General features: G+C 37.4%; 1 protein-coding gene and 1 long non-coding RNA gene across 2 annotated transcripts in view; one reads left to right on the top strand and one right to left on the bottom strand.

The window, feature by feature from the left end:
• Nucleotides 1–740: 740 nt before the first annotated feature.
• LOC139076499 (uncharacterized) overlaps nt 741–25,423 on the bottom strand; it is a 65,354-nt gene continuing 40,671 nt past the window's right edge. The window contains exons 6-7 of the long non-coding RNA XR_011528192.1: nt 13,652–13,760; nt 741–5,489 (exon numbers count right to left, since the gene is read on the bottom strand). This is a non-coding gene — a long non-coding RNA (uncharacterized lncRNA). The remainder of the gene's footprint in view (nt 5,490–13,651; nt 13,761–25,423) is intronic.
• On the top strand, nt 18,125–23,407 carry SLITRK1 (SLIT and NTRK like family member 1). Its single transcript, XM_008530210.2, has 2 exons — nt 18,125–18,581; nt 19,026–23,407. The coding sequence occupies exon 2, from the start codon at nt 19,079–19,081 to the stop codon at nt 21,167–21,169; it is 2,091 nt and encodes a 696-aa protein (XP_008528432.1). The 5' UTR covers nt 18,125–18,581; nt 19,026–19,078; the 3' UTR covers nt 21,170–23,407.

Below are 25,423 nucleotides of genomic sequence, written 5' to 3'. Positions count from 1 at the left end.
TGCTTTTCATCAAAGCAATCCCTATATCATCAATGTTTTGTACATCACAGTAGCTATATTCTTGTACTTCTTCATCCATTCATTCATTCTTCACCAATACACATCTATCAAAATTACAGACCGCCGCAGATCTTAGGAATCACGCAGCATAACCTCAGAAGACGTAAATATGTCTGTAATTGAGAACCGAGAGGAAGGCACACTCTTAGTAGTTATGACTCAATTACAATTGTCCATATGCAGCCTACATTTTTCAAATTTACTTTTACTTTAATGATTTGTTTAGAGTGTGAGACACCTTAAAATGTATTTTGTGATATATTCAAATGGGTAAATGTAATAGCATTTTTTGGTGACTAACTTGAAGGTAGACTCAGAAAAGTGATTTAAATGTTTTTAAAATTTCAATATATTAAAGCTAAATAGAAATACTGTGTTTTTGATGGACTATAAACATGTTAAGTAGCTGAATCAATATCATTTATCGAGTCAATACTGCATTGTTTTAACAAATATTTACATAACTGTCTCATGCACTGTAAAAAGGAAAAACTGTGTAAATATTATTTAGAAATCCTGGAATATTTTATCGACTTAAAGATTGCTTAGGAAATCAGTGTATATGTGAGTGGGTTTTTTTTAGTTACGTACTTTAACTGAAAAGCAAGTTGGTAGGATAGAAACAGTAGTAGTGAAGAAAGTGGGGGTGGGATGGGCATGAAGGTGTGAAGGAAGCTGTATGAGTTCAAATGTGCTTTATTGGAGTCTTTGACAAAAATAGAAATGACTCTAGAAACATGAAATGGAATCTTACAATTTTTAGTCTTTTCAGTGAGATGCTCTATGCTTCCAATTACATCAATGGTAAAAGCATTTTGTGGAAAACACCCCTCTAACTGAAAATATTCCAGAATACTAATTAGCTCAGAGCACATGTCTCATCTCTCCTGGTATCTTCCTACATTTTGTTTTAGAAAGTGATTTCCATATATGTTTAATTGATGCTATAATTTCAAACTTAAATACACACTTCTAGATGCTGAAGCTCAGAAATTACAGATTTGTTTTATAGTCTAAGCATTGAAGGAAAAATGAATTAGCGATGCTCTCTCTTATTTGACACATAGAATTACAGATTGGATGTTGTTTTTATTTTTATCATGAGAAATCAAAAAATGGGGCCTGGTCCGGTGGCACAGCGGTTAAGTGCACACGTTCTGCTTCGGCAGCCCAGAGTTCGCCAGTTCAGATCCCGGATGCAGACATGGCACCACTTGGCAAGCCATGCTGTGGTAGGTGTTCCACATATAAAGTGGAGGAAGATGGGCACGATGTTAGCTCAGGGCCAGTCTTCCTCAGCAAAAAGAGGAGGATTGGCAGCAGATGTTAGCTCAGGGCTAATCTTCCTCAAAAAACAAACAAACAAATAAATAAATATTTCTCTGAACCTGCTATAAGTGAGTGTAAAACATAGCTCTATTTCAAAGTATATATAGCCTAGGCAAGAAAATCAAGCATGGTATGTTATACATTAAAGAAAAATAGCATATGAGATGAAATAAGTCTGATATAAGGAAGTTTGTAATTTGCAGCCAAATGAGGAGCAAAAACATACAGTGAAAGTATTCAGAGGACTTAATTTTAAGTTGCAATTGTTGTTCATCTATTTATTTGAAAATTTGCCTTGAGTATCTAGTCTGTTTATTCTTGTTCCCCATAGGCAATGTCTGGGGAAGATATATAGTGGTCAGAATCTGGTTTGATGAGCATGAAATCATAATGAAAGGATGTAAGTGGATACACTTTCCAGGGCTCAATCTTCCCCTTAACATTCTTGGATGGCCTTTGCCAACGTATTCCTTTGTGATACTCTTTTGTGATTCTAAGGCTTTTCTCTTGTTTTTAAGTTTCTCGCTGTAATCCTATTCTAATGGTATCAGTTGTCTTTATCCAATGAGCTAGTCTTTAGGGTGAGGTAGCATGTGTAAATAGTAATAAGTTATATACCTATATGAAAGTATAACTTCCAGGGAACAATTAGTGAAGAAGCCTTCTTATTGCCAACCACACCACTGTACCAGCAATATTATTTTGACACTAGTATTTAAGATATATATACATTCCACATATATGCATACATATATATATACATACACACATAAATTCAAACAGTTTACAATTTATAATAGGAGATAGGACATGCCTAAAATATAAACTAGACTATCATGAAGCAGATATGGAAATATACCAAATGAATTCTACTACTAAGTTTATGCTTATATTTATTGGAAAGTAAGCATAAAAAAAGAACCGTCATTTTCCAGGCTTTTCAATGTGTCTTGTATTTGGCTTTTACATTCTTCTAATATGTTTTTCCCCATGGCTTTTACATTCTTCTAATATGTTTTTCCCCATGGCTTTACTGAGTTATAATTAGTGTATAAAAATCCATACATAATATATACAATTTAATGAGTTTGGACATATGTATATAATCATATTACTATCACCACAAACAGAGAAATGGGGTAATAAACATATGCATCACTTCCAAAAGCTTCTTTGTATCCCTTTGGGTTTTTTTTTTGCTTTTTTAGGTGGATAAAAATACTTAATGTGAGATCTACCGTCTTAAATTTTCAAGTTTACAATACCTTACTATTAACTATAGACACGATGTCTTCATCATAATTTCAGCAATCATCAATTCTTTATGATGAACGACACCGTTTGGGAGAATCCGATGGCGCTTCTAGGTATGCATCTGAGTTTTACTTAGCAACTTCACATAGTTATTAATTTAAAAATATTTTACGAAAAGTAAAAAGCAAGTAAAATCACGGTCACCTAGATAACTAAGACACAGTGACCTACAGTTTCCAGTGTTCCTTTGCACCCACCCCTCTCAGTCCTCAGAGCATAGACATGAAATGGGCTGGGCAGATATTATCGCACAGCTGATGACTAAAGTAAATTGTGAGTCTTGTATTTTTATAGTTGAGCATTAATTAGTATCCTTTGGGATCTAATTGCTTTTCCACCTCTTTTGATTATTTTTGGCATTTTTTAATAACTTTTTACCATCTTTAGCTTTAATAGTGTTTTATACTTCACAGCTCAATAGTTGGCTGATATTGAAAACTGCTCCTTCTCCTTTCTATTCATATCCTCCTTTTAATTTACTGAGACATGCAAATATTTTGAAATCTATAAGAAAAAGAGAAATAATGGCACTCAGTACTTGATTAATATTAGAAAATCTCCCTTTCTCTTTTTCTTCTTGCTCCCCTCATTTATCAATACATATGTATGCTTCAACATATAGAATAATGAGAAATAACAATGGTCCACGTGAAAACATTGCTTCACATAAGTAAAAGGATAAATTTTGTCTTTAAAGTATTATTTTTGAAGGCATTGGCATGTGTGTTTTTCACCTAGTTCTTGAAATAATTCAAATTTACCATCATTCACTGTACAGTTACAAGCGTTTTTTTAAGTTTCTTAACCTTTTACAAAAAGCAGACTGACACACTATAATGTTACTTGGAAGGAGTTTATGAAGCATATGGAGTCCATTTATCTTTGCAGACTATTACAGATTTAAACACGGATTAGGCCATACAATCAAGGAGTTTTTTATGTAGATTATTCAGTCTCGGTACCCTGTCAGATTATTTGAGTACAGTGGTGTTGTTTCACCAAAAGATATTGTAGGAACACCCTTAAAAGCTCATTCCTGTAGTCACTCTAAGAATTTTAGGTCATCCATAATATTGACATTACTCAGTGTCTTCTGTATGAAAACCTGCATTGAAAATATGTTAAATTCAATACTTAATTAATACTTAAATACATATTTAGACACTTAAATTCAATATTTCTGAAAAGACTTGGTTTTCTTGAGGAAACCATAGTTTCCTCCCCATATTGTAAATAACTTCCAATATAGTATTTACTTTCAGAATTTGGCCACCCACTAAAGGATATTAAGAAATATCCCACACCCAGTGCACCTATTTATAAATGGAAGTAGACTATTGAAAAGTAAGAGATATTTGGATAAAAGGACAGGGCATGAGCTGTGGTGATTAATAACATATAGGCACACTTTTTTTATGCTATCATCATGGCAGAGTGTGGAAAGAGAAAACATCACAGCAATTCTGAGTTTGACATCCCATGAGGAATTTTGCAAATGTGAAATACACCTTACCTGTAAGAATGCCCTCATAAACTATCAAAAATCTTATTACCCATTTTGTTTTGGACACTGTAATGCTCAGGAGAAAATGTTTAACCAAATTTAAATGGCTCTGAGGATATTATGGTCTGCAGGTTGGGTCCTGATGGCCTTTTCCAATTTGTATTCTCCCTAAAAGTATATTTAGATCTATATTTTATTATTTTACTGTATATATTTCCAGTAAACTACCACAAATCCTTTGCGAAACCAGACATGCTATTAATTAATTGCTTAATTCTGTGCAGCTGCACTGTGCCAGGCCCTCTGCCAGATGCTGGGAATACGAAGATAAACATGACACAATCCCTTTTTTCCGGGAGTTGAAATTTCAGCCAAAGTAGCTCCCATTTTCATGGCACTTTGGAAAGTAGCAAGCTCTTCCACATTATCATATTTGATATACACACATGGGAAATTTAAAAAGTGCATTAGAAGTATGTTTACTTTTCCTGGGCACTGAACTGCAACAATTATTTTGTTCAATAATAGATCCACTGGGAAGATGTAGCTAATGTGTGAAAACTCAAATCTGAATAGATGTATTATCCTGGGAGAATAACTAGAATTTTGGTGAAGCTGCCTTTGATTTTGTACTGTGTCATTGTATTTTCATTTTCATGAAGCAAAATGTTTCCACTGTTATCAAAATCTGAGAATCTGATATTTATGTTATAGACAATGCCAATTGTGTACTACTTCCGCATAGCTTCAGAAAAGGCAATGACATGACCTCAAATGGAGTAGAATGTCAAGGATCCAGAAGCAAGGATCAAAGTGAAACTTCATACCATATTAAGAAAAACCTCTAATTCATTTATATTTTTGAGTCTTTAAATATTTTAAATATAGAAAGCAAATCGATTTGATGAACATTCACTAAATATTAGCGATATATATGTATTCATAATATAATTATCCATTTTTTATTTTGCTATGCAAAATAGAAGCTATGACTACTTACATTTATATTTTACTATTTATATTTTACTGCTCTCCATGGTTTTGTATTCAATTTGGTTGGAATTTGAAAATAGATTTTAAAACAAGGCTATTTACTCTTCCAATGTTTTCCTCCTCTCTTCTTCATCCCGTTGGTGAGGGAGGGAGTGGGGCTCTAGGGTGGTCGGGATGGACAAACGCACAACACCTGACACTGGACAACTGAGACTGACAGCAGGGGAAGCCCACGGCAGCCAAGCATTTCCCAGAGGCATCAGGTGTGCTGATTCTAGTTGTGATATGCCTAAAATGAAAAACAAAAGAAATTGATGTCTCCTCTTCACGCATAGTTTGGGAGAGCAATTTCAACATGTCTTTTGACTGACGTGTTTGCAGATGTTTAAATACCATGAGCTGAACTATAATTTACGGAAACAAGATTTTGCATCTGGTTGATTTCCCTTAGAAACATCCCATTGAGATATGACATTTGATTTTGATTTTTCAAGAGCACCTCAGAGACAAGGTGTTACTTGCTATCTCCTAATGCTTGGCAAATTTTATGTGCTGGTAGTGACTCTTTCAGCAAGTCTTCCTTCAACAATACCACGAATTGTAAATACGTTACTAAACCTGTGGTAAAATCTGTGGGAATAGATCATACATTTTCAGTGAGGATGACATCACCCGCAAGGGAAAAAAATTGGTTTGGCGTGGCAGAATATTAGATAATACAATGGTTTGTGGACCTCCAAAGGGCCACAGGGTATATATGATAGACAGTATATCTCTGTTGTGAAAATTTCATAGGTGGAGGATTAGGAAAACAAAAGCCTGAAAAGGCTCATGGGGTAGAAAGTAATTATGAAAAAAATAAAATGTTTGGGAAACAGTGGTATAAATTCAGTCATTTAGAGTTTGAAGCCATAAACTTGGTTTACCTAGAATTAGCTGATCAAGAAAAAGAAAAACTTAGCTGAACTGATAAAATAGCAAATAAAATAGTAATAATACTGCAGTAAATAATCATCTTCTAGAGAATTTCCTACTGTTGTCCTTTCAGTGTAAGAGAACTGCAAACAATAACAGCTATGAAAATTTCAAATATGTTATCATCACTACTTATTTTTAGATTACTTTAGAAGAAGTAGACAAAGGATTAAAAATATGAACAAAATTACAGGTTTTTAGCATTTTATGGTTTAATTAATATATTTCTTTTCAATTTCAGAAAGAGTGGAATATTTGAGAATTATTAATAAAATATTTTCAAATTCAAATTAGTAAAAAATTGTGGAAGGGCATATTACAATAGTATATCTTCTCAAACAAAGTACTAAAGGTGAGAAGCATTAAAGTGTAAGGAACTTTCTATTGTATATTTGTTTTAATTATTGTTTCCACTTAACATTTAAATCAAAGTAACGATATTTACAGTTTATGGTAGCCATATCTCTCAGTGACAGCTTTATGCAGGTTGTACGCTAACAAATAAACAATTTGAAGTAGTGAAATTCATAAACATTACAAATAAGCTAGCCAATTAAACTAAATTCAACTAGATTCAAGCATTCTGAGGTCAATTAGAAGACATGTAAAACTCAGTTGCTGTGTTCAGAGGCATTTTAGAAAGTTACTGTAAAATAAACTTTTGCTAAATTTGCCCCCTTTAATTAAAATATATTACATAAAAAGCTCATTTAAGAAAACAGCAAATTACTATATGAATTTTAGAATGCAAATCTATTATCTATTTAAAACAATTATTTTTAACATAGCTATTAAAGTACTGAATTTTCTTTACAAGATATTATTCAAGAGTTTTCATTACATTTGACATATTCCATGCAGATATATTTTCTAGGCCAGTCAATGCACTTTTTTTATAGGGTGACAATTTCAAGCTGTGGCATATTGGAAAGAGGAGGAGTAAGTAAAAAATATATGGCAGGCAGAGAATATAAATAAAGACATAGACAAAGAATAGAAATTGTCCATTATTATGTACATAGAACCTTATGTTCTCAAAAATGTTAGTATCCCAATTTTACTGAAAAACAGTTGAAAATAAAGAAGATTTAGCCCCTTTTCCAAAAATCATACTAATGGGAAACAACCGTTGAGACAGAAAACTACATTTCAGAAAACACATATACGCACACACATATGCATGTACATCTATATATATGTGTGTATATATGTATAAGTACATATATTTGTTTGTTTATTAACTTATGTAAATTAACTACTGGATATGAGATCACACTGTAAGCTTCATGGTAACTATTGAAAGGAGAAACATGGCCAGCCCTGTGGCCGAGTGGTTAAGTTCGTGCGCTCCACTTCAGCGGCCCAGGGTTTTGCCAGTTTGGATCCTGGGCGCGGACCTTGCACAGCTCATCAAGCTGTGCTGAGGTGGCATCCCACAGAGCAGAGCCAGAAGGACCTAGATCTAAAATATACAACTATGTACTGGGTGGCTTTGGGGAGAAGAAGAAGAAAAAGAAGGAACATTGGCAACAGGTGTTAGCTCAGCTGCCAATTTTTAAAAAGAAAGAAAGAAGAAAGGCTTCGGACAAAGCAAAACATTTCAGGAAAAGAATACATCACTGATTTAGATATGAGCTCCAGTTTGAAATAATTGGGAGCTGAGTATAAGCGTTGTACTTTTAATATAAGCACATGTACCATGCTATATTTTCAAAGAAATAAGTGGAGGTGCTTGTCCAAGAAGAAACAGGAATGTAGCTAGTTGGCCTAGCTGCAGGGACACAAGTAAAACGAGAAATGATAACAAAATTCTCTCAAGGGAATTATGCAAGCCATGCCGCCTACTATGCTAACCCTTTCAGCTTACCTCCAAGGATGCTCCTGGAGATAGAATGGTTGAATATGTGACTGAATAGCACCAAAGGGAAAACTGAACTGATCTACTGGCCGTAAAGCCTTACTTCTCAATGCCACCCTCAAAGTGACACTGTGGGTTTTCAAACATGATTAGAAAATCTGAATTTGTGTTCTGCTGTGTATTCACTACAATATACTGAAAGACTGAATCATCTTTGTCTCAGAAGTAGCCCCAAATTACCTACCATCTTGAACAATTCTCTTTGATAAACCAGCATTAGAAAAAACATTGGTAGAGTTTTGGAGAATGGTGGGAATTTTCATCTGAGAAATTGTTCCTGTGGTGCATTAGGTATCACTTGGTTCTTTCACTGCCTCACGGAGAATTACTCCTTCAATAACACCATTGTGAGGTCAGTTTCTGAGATGAACCCTGTGATGGGGGCGACGTTCAATTGCTAACTATCCTGTGCATCATAATTCCCAAATCTAAAACTCAGTCTAAAATAACACTTCATTTAAGAAGCTCCATACACAAAGGTTGACTTGAGTCCCCTTACATTTTGATGAGGAGAATAGAAAAATAAATCCTCAGACTACATGTGCAGACTTTAACAAGTTGGAGACGTACACTGTTTAACAAAAAGTCATTGACCATTGTACTGAGAGCTTGCATTACGTTAGGCCTTTGTAGGCCCTTAAGTCCCTTACAACTTCGTGTAAAAAATTGCTGCTTAACTGAATCTACACCGAAATCTTTTCTTTCCTAATTCTCTTTTCCTTCCTTGATTTCTAGAATCTCTCTTTAAAATATTAATTAATTAATGTTCTAATACTCGGCTTGTTGAAGCTTATATACACTTATTTCAGCAATAACGATAATCAGCAAGAGAGCTTAAATATGCTATACCCTTTAATTCTTATCCTAGACATGAATGCTGCCCGACTTATACCTACTGTGGGGCAGGAGATCTGTTCATTGTACAGCAGCAAGCATGAATGATTCATGTCTGTATATGTTATAGGAAAAGGCATAATCAGAATCTGTAAACATAAAATTTGGTTTTTTATCCTACTGTTAAATCTGCCTAGAATGTACTGGTTAATGCACTATTCATGTCATCTTAATTTACATATTCCTAATGGGAGAAATGATTTTTTCTTTAGGTTGACCGTATAACTTATTTTATGAATTAGGACACTTTTGAAAGTGAGATTGTATGTTACTCGTATTGACTACTAAAACAACCAGTGTAAACCAGGACTCTGCTGGGGAAAATGGAATGTGTGGTCAGTCCCCTTACTCACATTTCAGATCAGCCAGATTTATTTATTTATTCAAGCAGAAAGGACATTTAGAGAAAGGAAACTGGGTAGTTCCCAGCATCTCTGGAAAGACCTGAGAACCAGGTTGGGTACATGGACAGGAACAAAAGTAGCCTCATAATCAGAATCGGTTGAAATTGTGCCACAACACTTCTCTCCTATGGATGGCACAGCCAATGTGGCAAAACAGCTTGCAACAACTCCATCCTCAGCCCTGGACCCTGTTCAGAAGTCTCCTGCCACAGCTGTGCTAGATGCTCCTCACTACTCCCATTGCTACCACAGCCAGAGGTCATCCTTCCATTCCTCTTCCCACGTCAGTAGGTCTAATTTCAAAATCCAGCCATGTGAGTCTAATTGGCCAAGCCAAGTCATGTGATCTGCCCTAGCCACAAGAAGATCTGGGAAAACAGGTATCCAATATTTTTATCTTTTATGATAGGGATGTGGTTTATATCCAAACAAGACTTAAAAGGTGGGAAATTGATCTATATTAGGAATGGAGTAAGATTCCCCCATAAGCACCATGTATAGCGAAGGATGATTTCCTTATTTGATACCAAAGCCCATGATATTTTCACTGCTTCAGGCAACTGCTCATGTGAGATAATGCTTTTTCACAGCCTAATATTTACCATAAATGTAAGAACTACCAATTCCAACTGATTAGAAAATAGCATGTTTTCTACTTTAATAAGTAATTTTTAATCCTTTTCCCTTGGGCAATTCAAAATGCTCTATAGGATTTCCATTTTTCATGATATCGAAATCATAATTAGTTATTAGTACATAGCGCTTGAGCAGAAATCTAAAAGAGACGGTATTGACCTTTTTCATCAGCCAATTAGACACTAACCATGTGGAGGGTGCAATTTAATGGCCATCACAAAAAAAATCCACCTCTGTTAAGGGCATCTCTTTACTTGGCCTCCAGTAGTGCATGTGATTCTACCTTTGGAGAATTCTTCCTCTGTATCAAAATACTGTACATTCAAAAATCAAGAGTGAAAACACAAGTGGTGGCATTGTCCATCTTACATTTTTGCATTCTGGTGTCTCACATATGGTAGGTATTATACGACATATTATGTAATGCTTGCAGTGTATGAGTGTTTGTATGTGGCTTGTGTGCACATGTATGTGTAAACAAGAATAAATAAATGATTTGAACACCTTCCTTTCTTGAAAACTGCTGGAACAGAATATGGGTATAATACATTCTCAAATAGCACATCATATTGACGTCATATGAACACTCACAAGATAGACAAATTTTGAGCTGAAATAAGTCCCAAGGAAGACATAGTAATATATATAAAAAATATAATGACATAACTAGGGGACATGGAGAAGACTTAAAAAAAAAAGAAGAGATTTTAATAAAAGAAAAAGGAGGAATAAACACAATTTAGCCTCTTTTAAAATTTTCCACAGTCTTGAAAAAACTAACAAAATAATAAGTAATATTTTTGCTTTTGCACATTTTCAAAGTCCAATCAATAATCTCACTCAGTCTTCAGATTTTCATCATATTTTAATGTTTATCTTCACAACAGTTAATTTCACAACCCACTTCCTCTTGGAAAAGCTGCAGTGTGTCCCCACCATTAGCATCACACACATTTATTGATTGTTCACCAGGTGCACGGTACTGTACTAACTCTTATGGGATACACAAAATGTAGGTTAGGAACTCATTTTCCGGAGAAAAGAAAAGAATTTCATAAATATATGCATGATAATACAGGGGAAAATATGTCGAGTGCACATAATGCATAGAAAACATGAAACCTAAAAGTCTACCTAAATAATTCATAGACTGTATCACTTTCCCAAGTCCCTAGTTTGTGAATTAATCTTCTCTCTGAGCTTTCTCACTCTTTGATCTGTCCCACTCAGTTTATCACTGATTCACATACTGCCTTATTTCACTGGTGGAGTGTACGTGTCACACCGTATTATGTGCCTAGTACTCTGTTATGTGACAGAAATAAAAAGATAAAAGGATTTGACCTCTGCCCTCAAGAATGTTACATTCTAGTGAGGAATCAATGCTTCAAACAAATAATTTTAAAAAAGAAAAATATATGATTTATTAATTATTCTACTGAATATTTTAAGGTGAAAGAGAGTGAGATGCATAGGTGGTTTGGTCTGGAAAGGATTCATAGAAGTAATTTTAAGCTAAAATATATCTTAAAAGTTGAACAGGAAGGAATGAAGAAGACAACAATGTACTCAATAAATAATTTCAAATTCAAAAGAATTTGCTCAAGTAAATGGGTCAGCATTGACTTCACTTCAAAAGTTCTGAGCTGAGTGGAAAATATTTTAAATGATAATAAATAGTGTTGGCAGGGGTTTAGAGAAATGGCAAATTTCATCTACTGCTGGTAGAGTATAAATTGGCAAACATTTTGAGTATGCAATTTGGCAATTTGAATCAAACATCTTCATATTTTTCTTACACTTTGACCTGGCAATTCTACTTCTAGGAATCCATAATAAGATGATAAATAATGATGTTCACAGTGATTTATGCACAAGGTTGTTCTTTGTGGCATTATTTATGAAAGCAAAAATTTTAGTGAGAAGTAAACATCCAGCAACGTGGAATTAGCTCAATGAATTATTTTATGTTGTACAACGGAATTCAGCCTCTAATATAATACAGTAGTGTATGTTTTACAATATGAAATTTTTTACAAATAAATGTTAAGTGCAAAAAGCATATTACAAAATATATGCGTTTGTGTTTACAATAAAAATTTCTGGGGGTTGGGATTCTGTGGATTTTAATTGTTTTGCTATTGTTTTCAATGTTCTCCAAAATATATACAAATAATATGAATTTCTTTATCTTAAAAATATAATACATACTTTGTAGAAAACAAAAACAGAACTCTTTTTCTATAAGTGATTATCTGAAAGATCTTGTAAGACATATGAAAAAGTAGAATAAGTTTGTAGCAGTATCTACATAAGTGCCAACTAATATAATAAAAAATTGTACAAATATATGTTCTCATTGTATTGTAGTATTGTATGGTATGGTATGGTGTGGTGTAATATAGTATAGTATAGTATAGACCTAAGAGTAGCACCTTTTCCGGGCAAACCTTTGGTTGCCTCATTTATGTTAAATTTTAAAAAAGTAATGAATTAGGATTTTCTTACATAGAAATTTATATTTTTGATACATGTCTCCCCAAAAAGTCCAAAATAGTGATTCATATGAGTTTTATTAAACAAATGAGACTTTATGAGAAAATTAGTTCTACCCCAAGATGGCCAAAGTATGATGCAAAGTAATATAAATTTAAAGTGATATAAACAAGAGAAAACGACACATCAGGGCACAAAGTAAACGTGTAAAAGTATTTTGATATGTTCTACTTAGTTTGCTGTTTATTTGATGATAAATAAAAGTAGTTATTTTGAAAAACAATTTACCATAAAAGAGATATTCCAAAAATATTTTATGGTTTTGCCTGCAGAAGTCATGTGATGTGGTAATTATCTCAGCATTCCATTCCTAGAACATTACTTAAAATCTACAAAAACGAAAATGAAGAAATGGGGAAAATTTTACTTTCTAAGCATAATAGTTTATAGGTGTAATTGATTTATGTTCTTGTCCCTTAGTTTACAATAGTTATCACAGAAGGAAGAATTCCAACCACCCCTTTGTCTCGTGAAAGGTAGGAAACCATGGTAGGAGACTAAACTTGTAACTAGTGAATTCTGTTCTACAGTAGTTACTACATTTATTCTTGGCTTCAAGCCATAGTGAATATGCAGATATACTAACAAAACATCTTAAGTCCAAATATGAAAAGTCTAAGAAGGCAAGAGACACTGGGCCTTTTCTGAAATTATTATTTTTTTTTTTTTAAAGATTTTATTTTTTCCTTTTTCTCCCCAAAGCCCCCGGTACATAGTTGTATATTCTTCGTTGTGTGTCCATCTAGTTGTGGCATGTGGGACGCTGCCTCAGCGTGGTTTGATGAGCAGTGCCATGTCTGCGCCCAGGATTCGAACCAACGAAACACTGGGCCGCCTGCAGCGGAGCGCGCGAACTTCACCGCTCGGCCACGGGGCCAGCCCCTCTGAAATTATTTTTAAAGAGTTTTGGATTCAGAAAAAAAAGCTTGAAAAGGCCAAAAATCCAATGACTTAATTTACTAATAAGGAAACTGACCCCAGAGACAGCTTAATTAAGCTTAAGCATATTAGAACATTTAGAACGTATTTAGAACATTGTATACTTAAAACAAATAGGGACTTACGTACAAGAAAAAGTTTAGCTCCTGAATGTGTTCCTTTGTTATTTTCGGCAAAGTCAACTGATATTACTCGATCTGGTAAATTACTCAACATTCCTCAGTTTCTCTTTCCACATCTGTAAAATAAGACAATAACATCAAAATCACTATACGGTACACCAGTAAGTTATCAGTAGTTCTCTCTGGAATAAAAGTAGTATGGATGACAGAAGACTAAAGATAGACTTTCTATATAAAGTTTTATATTTCTTAAATAAAAAAGTATTGCTTTTATTAAAAAAAACCCAAACTGAATACTTTTAAAAATTATTGTGAGGATTAAATAAAGAATAATAATATATTAAATTAATGTAACCATAGGCTCATTTAGAGCCAGTTCAAACAGATGCCTTCTCTTATCAACAAAGTGATTAAGAATTGTCTTTCAGAAAATTTGCAAAGTCGCATAGCCAGAGCATGTGCAGAAGAAGAAATCTTGACATGAAACGGCTACAGAACTAAAGACTCTCCTCCCTGTGACACCAAAGGACTGGGGCACAACTGGAACTTAAAAGCACACTCTTATCAGAAGTGAGGGGTTGATCATTCAGGAAGATCCAGTGTTAAAATTATTTCCCCAGGGCCAACCCCGTTGCCAGTGGTTAAGTTCAGCATGCTCCACTTTGGAGGCCTGGGTTTGCATGTTCAGATCCCAGGCACAGACCTACACTGCTCCTCAGCCATGCTGTGGCAGTGAACCCACATATAAATAGAGGAAGACTGTCACAGATGTTAGCTCAGGGATAATCTTCCTCAGCAAAAAAAAAAAAAAATCCTTTCCCATCTTGCCAGAAACGTTTAGAATCCAATTGTAAATGTTTAGAATCTCATCATAAATGTTTAGAACCTTACCATAAATGTGTGAAGCCCATCAATTAAAGGCTTTCCTGCCAGTGTTTCCATGTACCAGCCCTTTCTCCCTAACCTCTTAAATTTCACCCCAAATCCTGAATCAAGGAGAAGATCTGCAGACTCACGCCCCTCTGTCTTCCTGCAGATAGATCTCACAGAATAAAGCTGATCTCTTTTCCCAAAAGCTAATGCTGTAACTAATTGGCTTGTTTATGCTCATTGGGCAAGAGAACTCCAATTTTATGTGGTAGCATTATTGTTTTTTATAAATTCTACTTTTTCATTTTAAATATGTAGTGCACATATGGAAACATCTGGAAATCTGATGCCATTTTCAAGAAAAACAGATAATTTATAATTTTTTCTTAATCTGAATGATTTTGTGTTGTGTACATCTAGCTTTTGCCACTTGAAAGATGAACCTGTATGAGGAAGAATAAGAAAAGACAAACCTTTAATGGTATAATTGAAATCTTTCTGGCCACAGCCCAGAAATGAAACTACAGCCCTGAGCAAATATTATCAATTCTCATCATCACCTGAAGTGTCCTTTATCTCTGGCTCCTGAGATCATCTGTTATGAGAGGCAAAGCAATTGAAATAGTTCACCTGAGCTCAAATAGATATAGTAGAACCCTTTTAAGATGAGTTCATGCCTAAGAAATGTTCCCTTAAGACATTTAGATCACACACATTCCCATATATATATTTTTTATTTCCCGTGAAAAAATTTACTGTTATACTTGAAGAGTTAGCCTATGGAGGGATGGAAGTGCTTTGCTAGACTGCCTTATTTCTCGGAAATATATTTATTATGAAAACAATTACTTTAAAAAGAATTGTGTTAGCTCATGAATGTGGGTACATTTTTTTATGCTTATATTTCTAGGGTTAATATTTTTTAACTTTTTATTGAGATTATGATAGTTGTGAAATTTCAGTTGTACATTATTGTTTGTCAGTAGTGTTGTAGGTGCACCACTTCACTCTTTGTGCCCACTCCCACCCCTCTTTCCCCGGGTAACCACTAATGTGTTTTCTTTGTCTGCATGTTTAACTTCTACATGAGTGGAGTCATACAGATTGTCTTTCTCTATCTGGCTTATTTCACTTAACATAATATGTGGGTGCCTTTTTAATAGAACTATATATGTGTCTCTATTCTCTGCTTGCAGTTGTGTAGTGAACATCTTCATAGAGGTCATGTAACCATAATATTTTCTTCCAAGGTTGGGTTGCTCATCTGCGCTCCACCACACTCCTTTTAGAGTGAAGAGATAATAAACTATTTGAGCAGGGTAGAATTGGGGAAAAAATATGTAACATATCTAAATAGGAAAATCCTAACTGCAAATTTTCTGTGATTGGTGTTTTGAGAGGAAAGAAGCAATCAGGAGAGAGAGACATACAGAGTTTAATGGGTGAGGGAGGGGGACAAAATCTGAATATCAATTGCTTGTTACCTCAATTCTGTTCATTTAAAATCAACTTAAATATGTTCTTTGGGTCTCTTCACATAAAGTATTCATTCAGTAAGTTGAATAAACAAGTAACCAATTAAGTTTAAAAGTGTGATTTTAGATGATTACCATCAATATTTTTCTTCCCAAACAGCCAGTATTTTTCTGTCTCTCCTTCAGAGTCTTGCCTACCCCTATCAATCACAGACACTGCATGAGCTGCCCTCCTTTCTCAGCATGGCTTCAGAGGCCAAGAAGTTTCAGATCTGAGTCCTGTTACAAAGAAACAGAAATATCCTTTCCTTTGGTGTAACTCCTCCTCCACATCTGCAGCTCTCAACTGCGTAGCATTTTTTTAGTGAAATGTTTTCATTTTGATTAAGCTCTTTTCTCTCTTTCTATATGTGGTAATGGGTTAAGTTAAATAAGGGGGAATTGTTTTAGAAGTGTAATAGGTTGTCTGAAAAAGGCTTCTCAACCTCTTTCCCTCTGTCTCTTTCTCTCACACTAATACACACACACACACACACACACATTCCACACACTCCAGACTGAGCTGAACCATAATCCACCTCTAATGAATTTCACCAGAAGACAACATAACATTGATTATATGAAAATAATATATAGACATATGAAAACTGCCCCCCCCCCCCCGCCCCCAAGAATTAGGTTCTGGACCTGGAAAAAAAAATCTCCTCTACATTTTCCTTAATTTCCCCAATCCTAGGCCTTTCCCCAAATTTTTCACTCCCCAGCCTTTTCAAAATGCACACATCCTTGAATATTTGATCTTTTATGCAGATTATTAGCAGCCTTGTAACAGCTGTCCAACTTGTTTAAGACCTAATTAAAAGGGAAACTGAAGCAAGTGAATCATTTCTGCTTCTATTGAAGAAAGGACCAAGCAACAACAAAAAAAGAAAAAAAAAAAAAACACCCTGTAAATTCCAACCCCTAAAATGGTGCGCACAATTTTCAGAACATATTGATGGAAAAGGTCTCGACTCTGATAAGAAAAGTCGGCCAAACAGCTGACTTTTCCGAGAAGCAGCATTCTCACGTTCTCTCCCCTCCCAGACGTTTGTAGAACTTGTTTTTTGTAAGCTCCATCTGAGTTTGAGGAACCCGGCGATTCCTTCCCTGGGAAAAGCCTGAGCACCGGTGCTACAGCAGCACCAGTGACCCAGCGAAGAACTGGCCGCTACCTGCAGATCAGGTTCGCACAGAGCCTCAGAGACCCAAGATTTCTATCTCTCTCTTTCAAAATGCAACTGGTTATTTACTTGTATGCATTTCAAATTTGTCCGAACAGATGCGGAAACTTTGTGAGTGTGTGTGAGTGTCTGTGTGTGGTGTGCGCGCGCCAGGCGGCCAGTGGGTTTTCAAGAGCACTTACGAATCGTATTGGGATTTCTCCCTGCCCCCTCCCTCCTTTTCCGGTTCTCAGTGAAAGCTTTCGGGTCTGGAATCAAAGACGCAAGTGTGCATTGTGTTTTCACCTCGCAGACTTAAATAACGTTCAAGAAATATCTTCAGAGAAAGCTAACACTCAGCGACCAAATTGACTAAAATTCTATACCAAGTTTAAAAAAGAAAACCATGTACCTGAATTATATACCTTGCAGCAAAAAATTCATACCCAATCATGATATTATAGGAAATATGTTTGATGTGAATATATGTTCCAAATAGCCACTTTCACCATGCGAAAAGACAAAAAAAGCTTTCAAAGACAGCAAATAGCATAAAACACTGTACTGCAGAGACGGAAGATATGCATTTAAAGCACCGATGAAAATGGCGTGCAGTATAATTACCTCAAATTGCTGTTCGCTTGACACCCTGACACTAATTTTATTCAAGCCATTGGGAAATAAATGATTTAAAAGCACTCCTTTCCAAAAGCTAGAGCGAGTGGGGGCTGTGAGGTCGTTCAGGAAAGGAAAGGGTAAAGTTTCCAGCACGCAGAAAGAATTAAATAATCCATTTAAAATAAGCGTCTATGTGGATCGACAGCCTTTAAAGCCCACATTTTTAACGCTTGCCCTGTACGTGGATTGATTTTTTTTTTTCCTTCAGCATTCCCTCACCAGATGGATTTTTGCTACTGCAGATCAGCAGAGGGTGTCAGATCTTTCAGAGTGCACCAGGCTGGAACGAGCAGAGCTTCTTAGCAACTCTCTTCTAGCCTCCCCTCCCCGTTCTCGCGCTCTGTCCCTCCCTCAGACAACTCGCCCCCCACCCTCCGCCCCCATCCACGTAATTCCGAAAGAGCAGGAGAAGGAGAAGGAGAACAAGAAAAGAAGAGCTAGTAACCGAGAGCTGGCGCCCAGAAAAAAGGCTGAAAAGGACCAAAGGAGAGGAAAGGAAAAGGATGGACAGCCACAAAACGCAGCGATTGCGGAAATTTTCCAGCGCCATTGGCTCGGCAGCGTGAGTCCTTCGAGCGGGCGTGATTTCAGCACCGGGGGGACTGGACAGCACCTCTGGGGGCCTTCTGGGCAACCCGCAGCCACGGCAAGAACTCCATCAGCAACCTCAACAGCAGAAGCCGAAAACCCTGCTTTGTATCAGAGAGGCAAGGTCAGTCCGACGCACAGCCATGCACAGGCAGTGCGCCTGTACTACGCTGCAAACCCTCTGCTTGTTTCTCTAACATGCACTTGCTTCTAATTACTAGCATTGTTCCCTTCCTGATTAGTGAGGACCACTATACGAGATTCTGTAAGGGTGTATTTTCTAACTTATGTGTATATATTTAACTTCTTTTTGGTTATTTTTAAGGGGTTGAGGGGGAGCGGGATTATTTTTTTTTCTACTTTTTTTATTTTTTTTTTTTTGCTTGCCTTGCACTACGTGCCTGGGTAGTTTGTAGATATATTAATTGACTGGCGCCTGGGTTGTTGCAGTGCGGGGGGGTTAGGGAGGAAGGAATCCACCCCCGCCCCCCCAAACCCTTTTCTTCTCCTTCCCTGGGTTCGGACGCTGGAGCACTAAATGAACTTGAATTGTGTCTGTGGCGAGCAGGATGGTCGCTGTTACTTTGTGATGAGATCGGGGATGAATTGCTCGCTTTAAAAATGCTGCTTTGGATTCTGTTGCTGGAGACGTCTCTTTGTTTTGCCGCTGGAAACGTTACAGGGGATGTTTGCAAAGAGAAGATCTGTTCTTGCAATGAGATAGAAGGGGACCTACACGTAGACTGTGAAAAAAAGGGCTTTACAAGTCTGCAGCGTTTCACCGCCCCGACTTCCCAGTTTTACCATCTATTTCTGCATGGCAATTCCCTCACTCGACTTTTCCCTAATGAGTTCGCTAACTTTTATAATGCGGTTAGTTTGCACATGGAAAACAATGGCTTGCATGAAATCGTTCCTGGGGCTTTTCTGGGGCTGCAGCTGGTGAAAAGACTGCACATTAACAACAACAAGATCAAGTCTTTTCGAAAGCAGACTTTTCTGGGGCTCGACGATCTGGAATACCTCCAGGCTGATTTTAATTTATTACGGGATATAGACCCGGGGGCCTTCCAGGACTTGAACAAGCTGGAGGTACTCATTTTAAATGACAACCTCATCAGCACCCTACCTGCCAACGTGTTCCAGTATGTGCCCATCACCCACCTCGACCTCCGGGGAAACAGGCTGAAAACGCTGCCCTATGAGGAGGTCTTGGAGCAAATCCCCGGCATTGCCGAGATCCTGCTAGAGGATAACCCATGGGACTGCACCTGTGATCTGCTCTCCCTGAAAGAATGGCTGGAAAACATTCCCAAAAATGCCCTGATCGGCCGAGTGGTCTGCGAAGCCCCCACCAGACTGCAGGGGAAAGACCTCAATGAAACCACCGAACAGGACTTGTGTCCTTTGAAAAACAGAGTGGATTCTAGTCTCCCAGCGCCCCCTGCCCAAGAAGAGACCTTCGCTCCTGGTCCCCTGCCAACTCCTTTCAAGACAAATGGACAAGAGGACCATGCCACCCCAGGGTCTGCTCCAAACGGAGGTACAAAGATCCCAGGCAACTGGCAGATCAAAATCAGACCCACGGCAGCGATAGCGACTGGCAGCGCCAGAAACAAACCCCCAGCCAACGGCTTGCCCTGCCCTGGGGGCTGCAGCTGCGACCACATCCCAGGGTCGGGTTTAAAGATAAACTGCAACAACCGGAACGTGAGCAGCTTGGCTGATTTGAAACCTAAGCTCTCCAACGTGCAGGAGCTTTTCCTGCGAGATAACAAGATCCATAGCATCAGAAAATCGCACTTTGTGGATTACAAGAATCTCATCCTGTTGGATCTGGGCAATAATAACATCGCCACCGTAGAGAACAACACTTTTAAGAACCTTTTGGACCTCAGGTGGCTGTATATGGATAGTAACTACTTGGACACGCTGTCCCGGGAGAAATTCGCCGGGCTGCAAAACCTCGAGTATCTGAACGTGGAGTACAATGCGATCCAGCTCATCCTTCCTGGAACCTTCAATGCCATGCCCAAACTGAGGATCCTCATTCTCAACAACAACTTACTGAGGTCCCTACCCGTAGACGTGTTCGCTGGGGTCTCGCTCTCTAAGCTCAGCCTGCACAACAATTACTTCATGTACCTCCCAGTGGCAGGGGTGCTGGACCAGTTAACCTCCATCATCCAGATAGACCTACACGGAAACCCTTGGGAGTGCTCCTGCACTATTGTGCCTTTCAAACAGTGGGCAGAACGCCTGGGTTCCGAAGTGCTGATGAGCGACCTCAAGTGTGAGACGCCGGTGAACTTCTTTAGGAAAGATTTCATGCTTCTCTCCAATGACGAGATCTGCCCCCAGCTGTACGCGAGGATCTCGCCCACGTTAACTTCGCACAGTAAAAACAGCACTGGGTTGGCGGAGACCGGGACGCACTCCAACTCCTACCTAGACACCAGCAGGGTGTCCATCTCCGTGTTGGTCCCGGGACTGCTGCTGGTGTTCGTCACCTCCGCCTTCACCGTGGTGGGCATGCTCGTGTTTATCCTGAGGAACCGAAAGCGGTCTAAGAGAAGGGATGCCAACTCCTCGGCGTCCGAAATTAATTCCCTACAGACAGTCTGTGACTCTTCCTACTGGCACAATGGGCCTTACAACGCAGATGGGGCCCACAGAGTGTATGACTGTGGCTCCCACTCGCTCTCAGACTAAGACCCCAATCCGGGTAGAGCAGGGGAGCGGGAAGGTGAAGCCCCCCACCCTCCACCCCCGCCGGCATGCCAGGGGTTAGAGGAGCCCGGATGCAAGTCCGCGTGCCCCAACTCTTGATGGACATAAGTAAATAAATAACTGAACTCGCTCAACTGAGAGGGTCTGACCCCTTAGCTCCCTTCTGGAAACAAAGAGCGGACTGTGTCTGGGAGAGCGCAGCCAGCTCGCTCTTTGCTGCGAGCCCCTTTTGAAAAGCCCAGCAGGGGCTCTGCTCAAAGAACTGACAGTGCCCTTGCCCATGGCAGAGGGGCTGGTGGGGATGGCTGCCGCGGTCCTATACATATATACATATACCTACATCTATATAGAGAGATAGATATCTATTTTTTCCCCTGTGGATTAGCCCCGTGAGCAGGGGGGCGTGATGGCTTCCTGTTGGCTACGCAGGGATGGGCAGTTGCACGAAGGCATGAATGTATTGTAAATAAATAACTTTGACTTCTGACTAAAACAAAAAGTGCTGCATGGCTCGCATGGAATCCACGCGCTTCAGGGACGCTGCCCTCCCCGGCGACTGGAGACGGCGTCACTTCACAGCACCCACTCTCTTACCTGATAAGTCCCATCGTATCAAACTTTCTCTAAACAAAATACAGTATAATCAGAAAGTGCCATTTCGCCATTATTTGTGATCGGTAGGCAGTTCAGAGCGTACGTTTACTGTGAAAAAAAAATGTAAAGGTTTTATTTAAGACATTTGCATGGCTAGTCATCAGTCCATTTTATGAGTTAAAAATGTATTTTGTTGAGCAAAGTTTTTACGGGTTGTTTTGGGTTCTTTTATTTTGATGGTGATGTTTTAGTTTTTAGGTTTTTTTTTTTTTTTGATGGGGAATATTTTTCTATACATATCCAATAATGCCTTCCATCTGAATGTAAAATAAGTACCCATGATTTCTATTATAGTATCAGTGTAATTATTTAAAAAAAAAGATTTTCAGGCAGTTAAGCATGACCAATTAATGTCACTCTAGTGCTTAGGCTGCGATCCTATGGTAGCAATTTTGTGCTGGTGTAAATCTTACTTATATAGTAGGAAAAGAGAACCGAGGAAGCACGTGAAACTTACTAATTCTATTCGAGGATTTTATAATGGCATATTTTTTCAGTATTAAAGTGAAAATGTTTTCAACTCTGGGTCCTTACATTTTTCCAGCTTCATGTTTGCATCTGGTAAATTGGATTTGCGGTGGAAGGGGGAAGGTTGGGGGTGGATGCCTTCTAGATCTACATTGAGGCTCTTTCTCTAATCGTTTTACTTAGCTTTTCACCCTTTACCTAGAGCCCCTCCCCCTCCTCCCTCCCCGCCCGGACATTTCCAGCCTTCCCCTGCCGGTATAGTAAGGTCTTCCCTCAACACTACCTCCACCCCCCCCCCCCTTTTTTTTCCTCTCCTAATGCGGCAGTGAATCCTTTTATTAACATGGAAATGCCCCCTCCTGCTGCTGCTACTGCTGCCGCGCACACCGCAGATACAGTATTAAGGATGTTAGTAGAGATTTGATTTAATTGACTTTGCCTAGATCGGTCTCATTAAACAGAGTGGAGATTTCATTGGTCAGCACCCTTCGATGAAAGACAGCCCTAATGACTGGCATTTGAGATGCTGCTGGCGTTTTGAATTCAACATCTGCTGAAAACGGTAAAACTAATTAGTGCCCACCCACCCTCCCCGCCCCAGCAACTGCATATTGAAATTTGTTAAAGCACTCATCTTCATGGAAATCAGTCATTATCCTAAGAAGGATTTCTCTCCCACCATTTGGATTTCTGGTTGGGGCCCAGTAATTAACAAGCAGAGCTTTTAACTGTTTGAAGTTTATGAGCCAACGTAACTCTGGCCTCAATCATATTCCTCTGGGATTTCTAAGCAGCCTATTTTATCAACAGGGGAGAAAAAGCAAACAAAACTACACATTTTGATGGGGTCTGCATTCCACCACATATCCACCCTTGAGAAGTGTGTTACAAGACTGCAGACCACAGATTTTAAAAAAACAAAAAAACAAAGTTATAGGATTGTAAATCCGTTAATGAAATCCCCCAGAGCAGTTGTAAGAAGATTTGCCTTCTAGAACTCATATTCTAAAGAGAGTAATTTCCCAGAACAATGATGTTCTGGAGTATGTATTATTTATTTTAACGCTTTTTTAATAAAATCTTTATTATAAACCATGACTATTCCTAAGGCCATTCATCATTTTCTCTCTTGACTCTTTTGTTTGTGGACTGCATTTTATAGAGGTAAAATTGTAGCCTACTATCCTCTGACAAATATTATGAATTGTTTATTTTTTATTTATTTTTCATATGAAGGCCTTAATTCTTTTTATGGAAAGTACACCTGGGCTCCTGGTAAACAACCAACGGATTTATTCATGATGGAGAAGTTGGGGGAGGGGAAGAGTCACATATTCAGCAATATTATGACCTTAAGAAGGAAAAGAAAAGCTGGCAGATGTTCTACGTCTCTGGTGGAAAGTGACACTTAACGAAAGCTACCTAGTGAGGCCTGGTAGTAATATTTAAAGTTGATACATGATTAGTCTAAGTAAGGAAACTGGAACTTCTCATAGAAGGCAAGAACTTTTCTTCATACTAATTAAAAATTACAGTATAGAAGCCAAGGTTGAAGGAGTAAAATTATTTTTAAAATATTAGCTTCAATGGTTTCTGAGTGGTCCTTGTGTGCCAGCAGTGTGCTAAATGATTTTCATAATTATTTAATTTAAGCCTTACAACCACAGAGTAATTTAACACCATTGCTATTTCCACTATACCTATGAGTAAATTGAGGATTGAGGAGAGTCTGTAATAACTCAGATCATACCTGGTAAATAGTGGAGTTGAATTTAAACCTAATTTCTCTCATACTCCAAAACCTCATTGTTTGAATTGAGTAGTCATATGTATTTACCAGATAACATCTTAAAGAAGACTATTCTCTTTTTAAAAAAAAAAATATATATATATATATATATCTCCATAAAAATGCTATATAATGTATTAAGGACCTAGGTGTATCTTTTTGAGTATGTATTGGTGGTCCTTTATATTTCCAGTATGTCTTGCAACCAAAAAAAATTGTCCTACCTTTTAGAAGAGATATCTTTAGTGTGTTCAACAAGAGTGTATGAGAAGAAAACATATAAGAGAAAAGATGCATTGCTATATGAACTTAGGAATTATCGAAATTCAAATTATTAAAACTAATTTATCTATATATTTATTTGAAAAATATTAGGATCATTCGATGACTTCATGTAAAAGAACATTTATTATTTAGACAGATTGTTTATTCATTTTGATAAAGTATGTCTGTCATAGTTACATATATGTAAATCAATATATATATCATATACTTATTTTAGTTTGGTTTGCAGAATACAGTAATCTCACCATATAACTCATTTAGCAGTGCTTAGCTTCTTATTTTCACTTTGTCTTTACATAAAATGCTCACATAACTGTTGTTGCCATGTGCATTAGTTGAGATATCCTGTTTCCAGTTAAATCATCCTTTAATTCATTGAAGTAAAAGAAATTTTAGTTGTGCCAGATGGAAAAGGAGGAAAGAAGGAGATGTCTTGTTTAGTTCCATTGCTTTAAAGAAAGTAGTAGCTTCTGGGACTGCTGCTGTAACTAAGAATATCCTAGAATTTAAGTTGTTGCCATAGAAATTTATCGTTTAACCATTTTTGCATGTTTACCCGGAAGAAAGCTGGAATAGTTGATCTTAACATTACCATAGCAGGATTCTTTTTCTTAACAGTATTTATATCAGATGTAATTAGAATTGTCAGGCATTTTAATAAGTGTTAAAATTATATTGGCGATTCCAAAGACAGTTTGTTAAATTAGCTTTTCCCAGGTTGCTAATAAATGCTATTTGGTATATAGAGAGAAATGGATGAATTTGCAAGGGTGAACATGGAAGTGTGTTTTTTTAATGTGTTGGTGGAATATTAAGTAGAGTGGTTTCTAATTCAGCTCTTTTGCTAGCTAATTTTTAAATACGTTTTTCATCGGCAAGCTTATTTGAAGGAAAAATGGAAATATAAAATGTGCTAAAGATTTAATTTTAGCATGTATTAACTTTTGGTTCATTCTCTCTCATTTCAGTCTATTCCAAATGCAACTTATTATTTAATTTTTAAAAGATGAATTGTGTATCATATTGATAGATATAGTAGA

This window comes from Equus przewalskii, chromosome 16 (genome assembly GCF_037783145.1).
Source record: "Equus przewalskii isolate Varuska chromosome 16, EquPr2, whole genome shotgun sequence".
Lineage (NCBI taxonomy): Eukaryota > Metazoa > Chordata > Mammalia > Perissodactyla > Equidae > Equus > Equus przewalskii.
Note: the sequence above shows the minus strand (reverse complement) of the source record. Positions and strands in the feature narration are given on the sequence as shown.

Coding starts and splice junctions, on each gene's coding strand:
- SLITRK1 (XM_008530210.2), top strand. CDS start 19,079: ATGCTGCTTTGGATTCTGTTGCTGGAGACGTCTCTTTGTTTTGCCGCT.